The 14,332-nt window shown below is 45.9% G+C and overlaps 1 protein-coding gene across 1 annotated transcript in view; it reads right to left on the reverse strand.

The window, feature by feature from the left end:
* Positions 1–8,458, reverse strand: part of ATP6V0A4 (ATPase H+ transporting V0 subunit a4) — a 28,276-nt gene extending 19,818 nt beyond the window's left edge. The window contains exons 1-8 of the mRNA XM_069858880.1: positions 8,267–8,458; positions 6,240–6,451; positions 5,666–5,744; positions 4,726–4,820; positions 3,657–3,782; positions 3,197–3,291; positions 2,033–2,159; positions 1,352–1,434 (exon numbers count right to left, since the gene is read on the reverse strand). Of these exons, the coding sequence (XP_069714981.1) occupies positions 1,352–1,434; positions 2,033–2,159; positions 3,197–3,291; positions 3,657–3,782; positions 4,726–4,820; positions 5,666–5,744; positions 6,240–6,356 (722 nt within the window). The 5' untranslated portion in view covers positions 6,357–6,451; positions 8,267–8,458. The remainder of the gene's footprint in view (positions 1–1,351; positions 1,435–2,032; positions 2,160–3,196; positions 3,292–3,656; positions 3,783–4,725; positions 4,821–5,665; positions 5,745–6,239; positions 6,452–8,266) is intronic.
* Between the last annotated feature and the right edge of the window lie 5,874 nt (positions 8,459–14,332).

Below are 14,332 nucleotides of genomic sequence, written 5' to 3' on the forward strand. Positions count from 1 at the left end.
AATAAATCCTCCAAAATGAAATGTCTCCAGCACTGCAGGCAACCCTAGCCAAGTCTACAAGTATGGCCTGGTAACTTGTGAGGCCATTGATATGGGACAAATCTGATGGGAAATGTTCACAGTCAGCAACTGCATGAGTGCAGAAGGGGAGAAGGGCACTGAACAGCATCCAAAAAGCAGGCAAAGAAATGGGATATACTCAGGAAATTGTGATCCAGAAAGGGAACAAGACATGTCAAAAGCTCAAACATTATGGGCGACGGTAGACTGATCCTGCGCAGTGGTAATGGCAAGACTCCCTCCATTTCTGAGGTTCAGGATCAGAAATCAGTGACTGATACCTGCAAGTCTTCCCGTAGCTGTCAATGTTACTGTGACTGCTTTATAGAGAATGATCAGAAGGGCTGAATTGCTGTCAGGACGAGTATTCTTCTCCACTGCCTATAGAAGGCATCTTGGAGGGTGCCATTTCTAATGCAGGAATTGCTAATAGTCCCTAGGGGTCTGTTGCTTCACGAGACTGAAGTCAGTTCTCCCAGCTGGATGAACTGACCTTCCTGCTTTTATTCTGATTAAAAGCAGGATGTAAGGAAAGACCTGCCCTAAGTGCACATGTTGGGTAAGAGCAATTGCTGACCCCCCTCCCTGTGACCTTCTGGAGCCTGCAGGCATTTGGCTGGCCCTGCTTGGCCAAGGGGTTATACCTGAAACGGATTTGGTGACAGCAGACAGATCCCCACCTCAAATCTGATTTACGCTGTAACAAAGCCCATCGGTCATCAGCCTTATGAAAGAGTAACAAAATATTCAACCTGAATTATCTCTTCAAGATGCTTAACAGGGTGGAAACAAGTCAGGCTGTATGAAGCTTTCATTTCTCTCCTGGGCTCTGTCTCTGATTACACGGATATTGCCCAAAGGCCTTGGGAAAAGTCTAAATAAACTACAGCATCATCTTTTTATGCTGCAATGCAGGAAGGCTTGAGAATATGTTAGGAATTACCACGTTCCCAGTTCCAGGATAGGGCCCCTGATTTTCAGGGGAAGGATGCTGAGTATTTCTTAAAAACCAGTCCCTTTTAAGATGTTCCAGGTTAAAATCACAGCATCTGAAGCTCCCAAGATCTTTAAGTCACTTTGGAAAATTTAGGACCTCAATTTCCAAGTGCCAAGGTGACAGATGTCTTTCATGATTAGGAGCAGCAGAGCTGAGGAGTGGAAGGGAGTGTGGTGGCAGAGCTGACATCCAGGGCACAGAAATCTAATCTCCAGCTTCAAATCTGGCCAGCCGAGGCTGACAGATAAACACCTCTGCAGGATTCGCTGTGCCTTGCCCACTAGACTGCCTTACCCATCACAAATCTTCTTGATTTTCTGTTTAAGCTGCTCTCCTTGATAGAAAATAATGAACACGTTCTTCTTCACCTCTTCTCTCTGCAATGCAATTCAAGAGGAATTTAATGCACCCAGAGCAAAGAGTTTGGTGCAGAAAAGGTGGTGGTTTTTTGTTGGTTTTTTTTTTTTTCAACAGCCTCTTCATTGGGTTTTTCTTTTTCCCCAGCAACATTTTCCCTGGATGCTGTTTCCAGGACCAGGCTCAGGTAGTTGCTCTGGGCTATGGGGGAAAGGAGCAATGTGGAGCAGAGAGGTAAGGGACAGGAGGTCTGCTGGGACACAGGGGTCACCCCAGAGACACCAAGAGGAATCAGCTCTCCACAGCCAGCCCCTGGTGAGGGCAGCCACAGCCCACCTCCCCAGTGATCCCTCTAACCCAGACACCCTTCTAGGGCTCACATGCACCTTAACCAGGCATGACAAAGAAGCAGTCTTGACAATGGCAAAGAGGGAAAGCAATGTCAAAGAAACTTCTCCTATCCTCAAACTTTACCACCTTTCTTCTACAGGCTGCCTTCAGGCGCACAGATCTGGTGAGAGACCCGATGCTATGGTGTGGCCAGAGCACCAGATTGGTTTCTGCATGTCACAGACATGCATAAGGAACAGCAGGAAGCAAAACCAGGTTGTTACCTACCGTCACAGGGTCTTCCAGGGGAGTGTCCATTTCGGTGTACCTCAGGTAGATGTTTCCCCTACAGGCTCGCCACAGCAAACGCTCGAAGGGTATCATTCTTTCCCTCTTTATTACCCCTGCTGTGAATCTGGGCAGAGTTAAAAGATAAATAAATTACAAGTCCATTCTAAGTATTTTGGAACCTGCAACACACGTGAGTTTATCATCTCCTGTTTTCCAGTTGGTGATTGCCAGGGCTTTGCTGCTGTTGTAGGTCCTTGCTCTTATATCAATCTACTGACTTTATTTTGTTGTTTTTTTCTTTAAAACTTTCTAAGTCGTTTCCAGATCAACAGAAAGAAAAAAAAAAGCAGAGAAAAAAGAAGAAAATTCTGGTTAGAAATGGTAGAACAGATTGATGCTTATAGTCTGTCAGAGTGCCTGAATGGCAGAGATAGCAGGTAGCAGTTTTGAAATGGTGGTTTATCTTTACTCTCTCTTCTTTTCCTTTTCCCACAAAGTACTAGACTGTGCACCGTGACCTGCTGGTATACACCCACCAAGACAAGCCCTCTGCAAGTGTATGCTTTGCTCCCAGAACCGCTGAACAGGACTTCAGAAATAACAGCATGACCAGCTAAAACCACCAGTCTGGGACAACATCATCAGCGAGATAAACCACACCTAGCTGATGCAAACACTAAAAAAGGGAAACTTGTTGAAGTCTATGCTATTTGCTGAATCACCATCAACATTATGCTCAGTAGTATTTCTGCTCCCCTAGCTCTCAACTTTAGGGCCACTGCCTATTGCAGATAAAGCCCAGAGCATGCAATCTCATGGCTTTTTGCTGTGGTTAGACGCCAATCCCTGAAGACTAGGCTGGTAACCAGCTGCCTGAGTCCAGAAGCCACAGGTGAGGTGATGCAAGATAACATTTTTTCAGTCAACACCCACTAAAAGGGCACTGGAATTGGTGTGCTGGAAGCAGAAGTCCTTTTGACCCACTGACCCAAAACCTGACCATAGTTTTGATGATAACTTCAGAGGACAGTTAGTCTTTCCCCTTCATTAAACAGCTACCTGAATAGGCTTTGCTAAGAAGCTGAAGGAACTGTACTAGTGTCACAGCAATACGGTGCAGACGGGAAACTGGCCAGGCTGAGGGCTGTCACCGATACACACCCCAGTTTGGCAGCTGCAGCAGCAGGAGTGCTTCTCAGCTCCAGCAGTCCAGATGTGTCTTCACTGAAGAAATCATCTGGCAGATTGGTTTCCGCCTGGAAAACATTAGTTTTAAAAACTATTTTCACATTCTTCTCCTGACATTTTTTCTCCCAAAGGTAGCTTTCCACAGAGATTTAGGCTAAAGAGGGGGAAAAAGAAGGTAAACTATATCTTAGCAACTGAAAAGCGTAAATTCCATTTTCAAAGAGATCTGGGAACCAAGATCTTAAGCCACACTGGACTTACAGAATGATGCAGGCTTCAAAATGGATGAGGTGCTTTTGCAAATATATCTTACTGGATTGTGTAAAGACTGCTGTGTTTTGATTAAAAATCAATAACAGCAACACAAACCGAACAAAACTGTGAGTATTCTCAGGAACCTTCTACATGTTGGAAGAGCAAAGAGGCCTCTCACCTCAAAGAAGTCCTGGGTTTTCTTCAGCAGATGTTTGAGCTCTGTTAGCTCGAGGAAGTTCTGCTTCAGTGTTTGCTGGTTCTGGTTGGCTTCCAGTAGCTCAGCTTCAAGTTTCTCCAGCACCGTCTGTTTAGGGTCCAAGCACATCCAGAAAAACTCTGAAGCAGACTCATGGTTCTTTCCCAAGATGTTACAAAATCTCAAATAACAGATGGTTGGGGTTTTTTTCAAGGGGTAATATACAAATATTCAATGAATTTTTCAATATTCTGTGCTCTTCTGGCATTAGAAACAGAATTCACCTGATTGAAGCACAGGCAGGTAAGTGGGTGCCTGGTATTAAGTGTCTTAGTCTGTCTTGGCATCTCTGTGGTTCCCTACAGGATATCTCAGGCCCCAGGTGGACTGGCTGTTTACTGACTACAAAAGGAGCCTACAACAAGGCCATCAGCATTAGCCTTAAGCGAAAAATTAGGTGAGGACGCGGGCCCAGGAACACACCAGGGAATCACCTTGCTCATGATCTAAAGCCCCTAAGAAGCACAATTTTCCTTCCTAGTCACCTGCATGTGCAGCATTTAATAATGACCCAGTCTGTAAACTTAGCTTTCAGCTGGGCTGGAATAAAGCATCCCCTGCACATCCAAAAGCAAGGCCCAAATACTTGTGCCAGGTTACGCTATTACTACATCACAACTACACTCCCACAAGACAGACAGTACAGATGATTTAATGTTGTGAAGCCAGTTCTTACTCTAGCTCTCCTTGTTAATAACCAAAAGCCTTATTCTCACCTATGGGATGAGGAGGAGGGAGTTCTGTGGGAGTGATATGTTGGATCAGAGCCTTCACAGGAGATGGTAAAAAGGCTGGGCTCCTTTGGGAACACAGAACAAGACCCGTCTTAACCTAACTCCTGAGACAGCAAATAGGGGAGGACATCAGCAGGGAGGAAGAGCCTCAGTTACTGGGTCCTTCTTTGCAGGGGAGGGCTGTATTGAGCATGCAACCTAGATACCCCAGTACACATCCCCTTCCCTCTCTCCTTGGTCCACTCCAAATTCTGTACCTCCATATAAATCATTTCCCGGGGCAGGGGTGTCTCTGGATACTTTTCTAGTTTGACTGTCTCAACATTGTCTTCCATCTCATTTTCCAGAAAACCTGCAAGGAAAGAACATGGATGTCTTGATACAGGATCATCCCTGCTGCACCATTCTGGTCACCAGCTGCTGCAAAAACACCTGCCAGGACTTCCAACATCAAGGTGGAACAATTGGCAGTGATATACAAGAGCCATCACCCCAGTGCATATATGCAACCATCAAAAACTGAGCACCTAGCAGTCTCCTTTCTCAGTGAGGATGGTATTTCTCCTGAAGTTGTGGTGGCCACCCACACCCTCATGCCCTGGACAGCCCCTAAGCCCTCACACAGACAGCCGCTATGGCATCTCCTTGCTTGGAGCAATGAACAGGGCAGGCAACCAAGCTCAAGCTTCACTCCTCCACTCTAACAACGACAATTGCTGTCACAGTGCCTATGGTGAGCGCCAGTGTTGTGGTGGGCGTAGTGCAGAGCTCACAGGACACACATTGATGAGACACCCGGTGCCATGAGCTCTGCTGCTCTGGTTTTAAGGATTTGTCCCCAGGTTGAAGCCTTCAGCCACAGGAAGTATATGCCAACGTCTGGAGCATGGGGTAGGAGTCAAATTATCTGTATTAGCCTCCTGCTCCGGCCCAGATTTATCTTGTGATTTTACATCATCTAATTAACATCCTTTCAGTTCAGTCAACCATTTTCAAAACAGGAGCAACAATTTATTGCCCATATGGGGCAAAGCAGTAATTAGCTGATGCATGCAAAACATTTCCAGGGGCTCAGATGAAAACATCACCATTTTGCCACTAATACTGTTCCACAGTGTGAGAGCACTTAACAAAGACATAAATCCCACACCACCAAGTTGGCAGGAAGCCTATTGCATTTAACAAGCGTTTACTTACGCAGGATCCTCTCCAAGGAGTCGCACCTTCTCACTTCATTCACAAACTTTCTCTGGAAGCTGTTCACATTCACATTCAGCTAAAAACAGGAGGGAAAACAAGCCTGGGGCTGGAGGCTGCATGCTGCCGCACTTATTTTTAACATCAATAGAGAACAAATGCCGTTGGTGCAGAAGGCCAACACCATTGCATTGTATGGGCTCCTAGAGGCACGGCAATACCATGGGTATCCTTAGGACCAAAGATATTGTGGTTTTACCATTCCCATTCCCATCCAGCTTTGCTGTCACAGCAGGAGATGGACTTTAGGGGAGAGACCCTCCATTTTCCGGTGGTGAAGGGAATTGTTCTAAGGTTGTGCACAGAGTATGCAGAGCACTGCATGGGGATGCAGGAATGGATTGGGTCTCAGTATGGTGACTGGCTTTCAGATCAGATTTGGGGATCTCCTGCTTTCTCCACAGGCTATTTGACCACTCTGCGGGTGGACCTTCTCCAAGTGTTTTTGGGGAAGTACAAGCACACCCAAGGGCATATCCCCTCCAGCTCAGCGTGCCCACTGGGTACTACTCACATCTCTGAACTGGACCAGACCCAGCTCCCCCAGCTCGGCCACACAGCAGTAGGCAGCCTCCACCTGCAGGAATAGCTGCATCAGGCTCATCTCCTCACTCCGGAAGACCGAGTGCATTTCGCCTGCCCTCCTCTGACTTGGGTGTCCACAGGGGTCTTGGTGGCAGTGGCACAGTATTTCTCACCCAGGGAGGTGCCAGAAGGTGCCAAGCGCTGTGGAAACATTGAGGTCACTGAGTGAAGGTGTTGGAAGCTAACCTACTGTTGCCCATCATGTCCTTCAAAAGGGTTTCTCCATCTCATAAAAGCCTCCTTGGACCCACAGGATGTTGTATCCCACCAGCATGGTGATGATATCTGTGTGACACGTGGAAAAAGGAGAGCCAAGGGGGCCCTAGAAGAGATGAAGAGCAAATACTCTGACTAGTCCTCTGCTGGGCCAGAGATACTTCAGAACCTTTATTTGGGTTTTGGATGCTGAGCCTATGTAGGACTCAATTTCTCTCCATCTTCCACAACATAGAGAAGCAAAATCATTGATTTTGCCTTGGGTGAAAGAGGCTTGACTGGTTTTTATCACCTTCATTGGTAGTGTGAACACAATTAGAGCATGTTATGTGGGAATAAGGAGGACTATTTTTTTAAAAATAAAACAAACTTTAAGATTTAAAAAACATTTTTCCCCATAAAGGGCTGTTTTCAAAACAAGATATGTGAAATATCATGCATTTCATAAAAGTTCCTTCTGTCTATATGCTGCTTATTATTTACTTTGAGTAAGCGGAACATACAAATTGCCTTTTCTCGCACAAAATCAACAGATTTGTATGCACAGAGTAATTATTATTTCCCAGAGAAAAAACATGCACTTAGATACATTTCTTGCATGCATTTAATTTTGTAGCAAGCCTACACTTTAAATAGCAAAACAAAATCCCTCACATGTTAACAGTCTTGGGAAGGCAATTGTCCTTAACTCTCTTTCTACCCATGAACTTTGCCTAGCAAGACCTTTTTTTAATGTTGATTCTAATAATTTTCCTTAAAACATATGAATGAATTATCTTCAGTGTTAAACACCAAACAAGATATTAAAGGTTTGTTTGACAGCAGCATTGTAGTCACTTGTTTGCATTTGCTCAATTGTTCTATGAGTTTTCCTTGTCTTACTCTTTATACTCATTCACTAAATTATTTAAGATGCTGAAACTATATTACTTAATAAATAGTGGTGAATATATCAACTTATTGTGTGTCAGCTTCAGTGAGTTGAGTAAGGATATAGTCTTTAAAGTTGGTTGGACATTTTTCAGCAAACTATATTTTTCACAGGAAAAGGACACAAAAGCTGCAAGAGTCCCCACTACTCATGCAAGAAAGTAAAAAACAAACACCCTAGCTCTGATTTTCAAAAAATTTAAAAGATTATCAAAATATCCCATCTTAACTTGTTTAGACAGAAAACTGTGAACAGACTGTAGTTTAAAGCAGTTTGCATTTATAAGCCTGCACTTAAGTTATTTAAAACATGTTAAAACCTTAGGATTAAAAGAACAAAACTCAAATGAAACATTTCAAAATATTTTAGTTAAATTGCTTCAAACCATCCAAATCCAAGGTTCTGCTATTCCTTGCTAATCAGTCAGTGAAAAATCCCTACGGCTCCATTTCATCTTGATTTGGAATGGGAGAAAAATGAAAAACAAAAAAGAGAACCACGTTTCCAGCCAGGAAACCTTTCCCAGCTCCACTCCAGGGAAGGCAGAGTTTCTGCCCTTCATCCATTCCTGCAGATACAGGAGACTTGCCCAAAGGCACCTGCAGCGAGCCCTGCCTCTATCAAAACCTCCCCCCTCACGCATTTTTTTTTTTTGCTTTTGCAAAAGAACAGCTAACTGAAAAACCACTCATGCTCTCGCCATTCACTATTTACCAGCAGTATTGCACTACATGAAAACGCACCAGGTTTCAGGCAAGGTAAATCCCGGCGCTGTAAATGGCTTTGGAGAAGGTGTTACTCGGGTTTACCTCTCAGCCACTGTGCTCCTTTCCAGCAGGCCCTCTCCCCAGGGAAGGGGCGAGTTGTCCCCACAGCTGGCCGGGTGTCCCGTCCGGCAATGACAGCGGGTTGTGCTTTTTCGTGGCTGCGGGCACCACGCCGAGCGAGGCGGGCGGCGAGCAAAGCGCCCTGGCCAACCGTCCTGTCCCACATGGGGCACAGCAAACCCTTTCTTTTAAAGTCAGAACTGGTCTGAACCAGAGAAAGGAAACCCTTTCTGTCCCGTAACAACCCCTGGGTGGTCTGGACCCAGCTCTTTCTGGCTTGGTCACAAACCCTGCGTCAGGTCTGCAGCAAGTGCGAGCTGTGTTGTGGCAGCATGCGGCTTGTTGAGACTAATAACAGATGGGACATGCTGGCTCACACTGCCCCAGTCACACGAAAACAAGCGAGAACCTTTGAAACCTGCTTCTATGTGGGGAGCTATAAACCCATAAAAACTCATTTGCAAGTCCTGGACGGAGGATCAGCCACCATAGAGGTGAAATACTTCTGTGCTGTTTCTCGCTGGGTTTTCCTCACTGAAGGCAGCCGGGGAAAGGACAGAGAAACAACGGGAGATTAATGATTTTCCTGCAGCTGGGGAATGGGTAGAGCTATACAGCAGAGGGGCTGGGAGGGCAGGGGCTGAGCTAGCCTGGGGCAATGTTGACAGGGTACTTGATTCTCACCGTTTGAAATTATAAATGCTGTGGGAAAAAGTGGCTTTACAGACTTTCTTGGACTTTAGCTGCTAAAGCAAGGGCTCCAGAGAGAAACGGGGCCCCTCCTAAAACCAATGGCTTAGCTCCCACTAAGGTCAGAGGATGTAGATTTTCACCCTGGTAAATACGACTGACTGGGTCATTATTAAATCTGGCACCACAACAGGAAGTTTTGTCTCAGAAGAAGGGCTAAAGTAAATGCATGGCTGTGAGTAAATTGCATAATATCCCTTAAACAAATGCTTTATGAGATCTGTTTTTTTGAGGTACTCAGTAACCCTGACCTAAAAGACCGAAGGGTACACCTTGTCCAAGGGAACAACTGCAAAAGATGAGTGACAGAAGAAAGCTTCCTTGCACAGAGGTTTACTATTCCAAATAAATTCAGTGTGGTCCGCTCTGTGAGGATGGCTAATGCAAGAGGGCCCCGGCCACTTTCTGAAATCCCGCTGCCTCCAGCTGCACAACCCAAAAAGTAGGTATTAAAAATTATAAGGTCATTTGGATGGGTGAGCCTAAAACTTCAACTTGCTCGGCAGCCGCTCAGCTGAGGTGGCCACGAGGCTCCCTGGCCTCCCACCTGCTTTGGCTGCACCATGCTCCTCCTGTACGTGCTGCTACCGGTAGTCAGCTCTGCTTTCTCCATCAGCATTACCAAAGAAAGAGAGTAAAGGCTGGTGAAAGTCAGCACTTTCTGCTGGGAAATGAGAAATTCTCTTGATAAGACAGAAGTGAAGTCATTGCCATCAACTGCATGTCTGCCATGCAGGGCTGTGGAGAAGCTGGTGTGGGAAAGGAAGGACAGCACCTTCCAGCCCATATTATAATGCTAAATAACAGGAGTCATTCAGTTCTCAACTGACATATATTGACACAACAAAACAAAACTGCTTCTCAGGTTGCTCCCTCCCACCTCTGAACTCACAGTGCGTTCTGTCCCCCAGCAAATCCATTGTGTTTGTTTCATAGAATCATAGAATCACCAGGTTGGAAGAGACCCACTGGATCATCGAGTCCAACCATAACCATAACCATAACCTGGTTTGATGATACCAGGATTTGCTTGTACCAATGTTGTTCTCATTCAGACCCGCAGTTACACTCAGTTACTCCTCTACAAGGTGTCAGTCTTGGGGAAGCAGAAGGAGCCCCTAATGCACATTTGATCACCGCAGCAAGCCATGCTGTTCCAGCCACTCCAGCCCGTTAGACAAGAAGAGAGCAAACACAGAGCGCTGGGATAAAACCACCTCTCTTGCCCTTCCCTCTCCCCTTCCTGGGCAGAGAAAAGAAGCAGAAAGCATATCCTGTTTCATGCCTCTGGCATGTGGAAGTAAGAACATTATTTTATAACAATCTTCTTATTAAAGATCAGATGATGCTGGCTGACAATTAGGCAGTGTTCGGAGGAGCCCCATCAGTGGGCTCATTGTTGGCGCCGGGTGAGCTGAAGGCAGCCCTTCCTTCTCAGGCATCCCCGTGCCGCCAGGCTGGCTGGTCTCAGGCTCCCTCACTGGGGTCTCCAGAGGGACAGCATGGGGTCACAGCAGGGCCACAGCCTCAATATTTTTCTAATAACCACCCCAGCCTGGACTGGAAAAGACAAAGGGCGCAGCTGTGGAGTTTTTCAAAATGCTAGAGCTGCTTTCCTCTGTGTGACAGAAAGCAGATCTTCTTTCCTAATCTTTCATTTAAAGAGTAAAACCTTTGTGGGTTTGATATTTTCCCCCTGTTTTCCTAGCTTTCAAAATCAGATTCCCTGTTCACAGGTATCTTTACCTTAGATAGCTGGTTTTCACATCAATGAAGATACCAAACAAAACAGCCCCCTCCCTGATGCCATTATTGGCATCAAGCTTAAGGTTTCAAGGCTTTTAAATGTCCTTAAGCATTATTTAGCTTTATATTTGCCACCTGGGAGGTAGCTCCCCCTGCAATACAAAGACAGTGGGTTGCTAACAGACAGACCCTTTCAAAAGATGCTTTCTCTAGAGCTGCATGCATTGATTTTGCTACCTCTGAAGCAAGCATAAAAGATAGATCCACCCCTGTGGTCTCACCAACAGCATAGACCACCCAGTATCCTCCTCGGTGTTTAGCACTGTGACCTCAAGGGCTGCACAGAGCCCTTGTGACTAATAACTGGGAAATATCAACTAATCATGAAATGTAGTGTGCCAACTCACAGAGCTCACAGGGGTCCCAAACAAGCCCTCCACCTGGGCTGTCATCACTTTTAGTAGCGTGGGGAAGTTTCATGCAGCTCTGTGGTCAGTATCTCAGCTATAATCACTCCATATGTAGCTCTGCCACGGAGAAGCTTTTGTGTGGCTACGTAGGATGTTAATTATCGCAGTCTCTTTTGGGAAAGCTCCCTCCTATCGCAGCAGCAAAGGAGAGTAGCACCTCAGGTAAGATGAAATGAGACTACGGGTGTAATTAACCCAACACCAAGTGTCACATAGGAAAAAATTGACTTGTCCTCTTATCACTGACATGCCCAGAGATGATGGAACTGCTCTGCTGTGCTCTTGTGGCTTATGTTTTGCCCAAGTTAAACACTGTGCTATGGCTCAATTGCCATCACACTGGTCACTGCTGGGACGGAACGGGATTGCAGCAGCAATTAGCTTCCATTTGGAATCCAAAATATAAACATGTTGCCTATGTAAACAGAAAATATATAGAGAGAGACAGAGTGAGGGTGCACGATAAAGGTATTAACTTTCTGAGAGCCACACCTGGTAGTGATGTGTCAAGGGCACATTGGTCATCAGAGAAATTTAACTGGGAATCTCTCTCTGTAGCACAAAATATATGAAATGGTAGGTATTGCCTCCTTTATAAACATCAGGAAAAACTGACCAGCAGCCCTAAACACTGTGGAAGAGTCTCCAAGGGGAGAAGTGAGGGAGTACCTAATTTTAGAGTAAACCAAGTCCTGTCCTGAGAATTGCATAAGAATGAGAGAGTGAGGTATGGAAGCCCCCATCACTGCTGGTGCTGCAGTTGTGCCTCATGTGCTGGGGCACCCCCATGGAGACAGGCACTCATGCGATACCTGGAAACCAAGCTAGAGGAAGGCTTTGGAGAGCCTTATCACTCTTCAGGTGGTCACCACGGAACTGAAATGTGAATGTGTTACACAGAAGAAATGAAACAAATCCAAATCTGTGTCAGGAGATGATTTTTATAGGGCTCCCATTGTGTCTGAACTTATCAAAGCTAAGCCTTCATTTCCAATCCGATCCAAAAACCACTGAAGCCAAGTGCAGCCTTTTTACTACTTCAGGAGACTTTGGAGCAGGCCCTTTCTGAATCATGGAAGGGACACATTTTGGAAAGGAACAGAAATACATTATGTTAATTGTGCAAAGCATTCTCAGCATCCCTTAGAAATGGACACATTTACGTGCAAACTGACAAAAAGCATTTAGGTAATAGCTAAAATTAAAAAGAGATTTCATTATAATATTGGATCATTCATGCAATAGCAGAGCAGTTTTGCCTTTTCATTTCCCCTCAAACATTTTGTGCTGCAGAGAACGATTTTGTACTCATTACTTTTGCAAAATTAACTGCCAGGTCAACTTTCAGCTGGGATCATGGGTGAGAAATTCAGGTGGGAGAGGTGAAGCTGGAAGGAAGTGAAGGGCCTTTCCCCAGTAAAGAGTTGAGTTTCAGTTTTGATGGAACAGAGTGCTCAGATAAAACCACAAATTACAGACAGCTTGCATGAAAGAACTTAGGTACTGAAATGAGGCAGTGATGAAGATTACCGTTTAGGTTAATTTCAAGCAACCCTGAGCAGTCAGAGAGTTTTTACAGCAGCTTTCCTGCCATGACTGGTGTCCACTGAGGCCAAGAGAGGTGGATGCTGGGGTCACACACCTCACCTGGCTGTCAGCCGAGCACAATGTACCTTGGGCTACGCTTCAGATACCAGCTGAAGGATGGGGCTGTGCACACCCACAGCAGCTGGATGTGGCTGTTGTGGACCGGCTGGCACAGCCCTATCTGTGCCAGACCTGGTTGTGTGTTGACAGAAAAACAGGGAAAGAAGGCAGGTAAATGTGCCCATTACAGCTGGCCTGTCTTCCTCTGCGGCTCAGTGTCCTACTGCATCATGGAAACATTTGGAATGTTTCAAGAGGGAATGGCCTCAAGCTCTGCCAGGGGAGGTTCAGTTTTAACATCAGGGAAAAAAATTTCATGGAAAGGGTCATTGGGCATTGGAACAGGCTGCCCAGAGAGGTGGTTGAGTCACTTTCCATGGAGATGTTTAAAAGACGGGTGGATGAGGTGCTGAGGTGCATGGTTTAGTGATTGATAGGAATGGTTGGACTCCATGATCCAGCGGGTCTTTTCCAACCTAGTGATTCTGTGCTTCTGTGAAATAGTAACAGCTAGAAGTGTGCAGAGTGGCTTTGGTGGCAAGGGATGGCCACAGCACCGTGCCGTGCATGGGAATTCAATTATGTCCCTCTCTGCAGGTTTCAGAAGTGTGGAGGGAACAAAAGAGAAAATTATTAAATACTGTCCTTCCCACTAGAATTGTTGCTCCAGGAGACCTCTCCCTTGCCTCCCACAGGATGGCTTTGCTCTCACATGAGCAACCGAAGTCACGAGTGACTGTTGCTGAAGAATGCCAGCAACCTGCTCCCTGCTGAGCTCACCTCTCCCAGTGCCTTCCTGTCTGAAGTTTTCTCTAACAAAGATGTGGCAGGTCAAAGGCAGGAGAAAGCAGAGCCAGCAGCTCAGAGAACAGCAGTAACATGCAGTGCTCATCTGACCAGGGGAACAATACAAGTGCTTCAACAGTGTGGCTTTTCCAGCCAGGATTTTAGAAAAACTTGTCCTCCAGCTGATATAAGGGCAGCAGCCTTCCTGGTCTGCAGATAGAGCTGTGGTTGTAGGAAGACGCAACTCCTGGCTTCATCCATGTCATGGAGGAGGTGACATAGATTTAAAAAAAAAAAAAAAAAGGCTTTTTCATCATCTCATTGCTCCGTGGGTGATGGAAGCAGTTGCAGAGCTGTGCTCATGGTTCATGGGGTGAGAACAGCAGCAGCTTCTTCCTGTGCCCCAAGCTTGAACTGATCCCCATGCAGAAGTCAACACAGGCTGTTGCTACGTAATACCTGTCACTACCCTACATGAAACAACAGGTTCCATCCCATTTCTTGGTGGAAGTGTGCCCATACTCTCTGTCAACTGATGGGCTGCTGGACCAGCGTGACCAAAGACTGATTTTATTTCAGCTTCAACACAGCGGTTCCAAAAACCATCACCACTGGGCAGTTCAGTAGGAGGTCAAGGCAGCAAACATGC

This window comes from Phaenicophaeus curvirostris, chromosome 1, assembly GCF_032191515.1.
Source record: "Phaenicophaeus curvirostris isolate KB17595 chromosome 1, BPBGC_Pcur_1.0, whole genome shotgun sequence".
In the NCBI taxonomy this organism is placed as follows: Eukaryota; Metazoa; Chordata; class Aves; order Cuculiformes; family Cuculidae; genus Phaenicophaeus; species Phaenicophaeus curvirostris.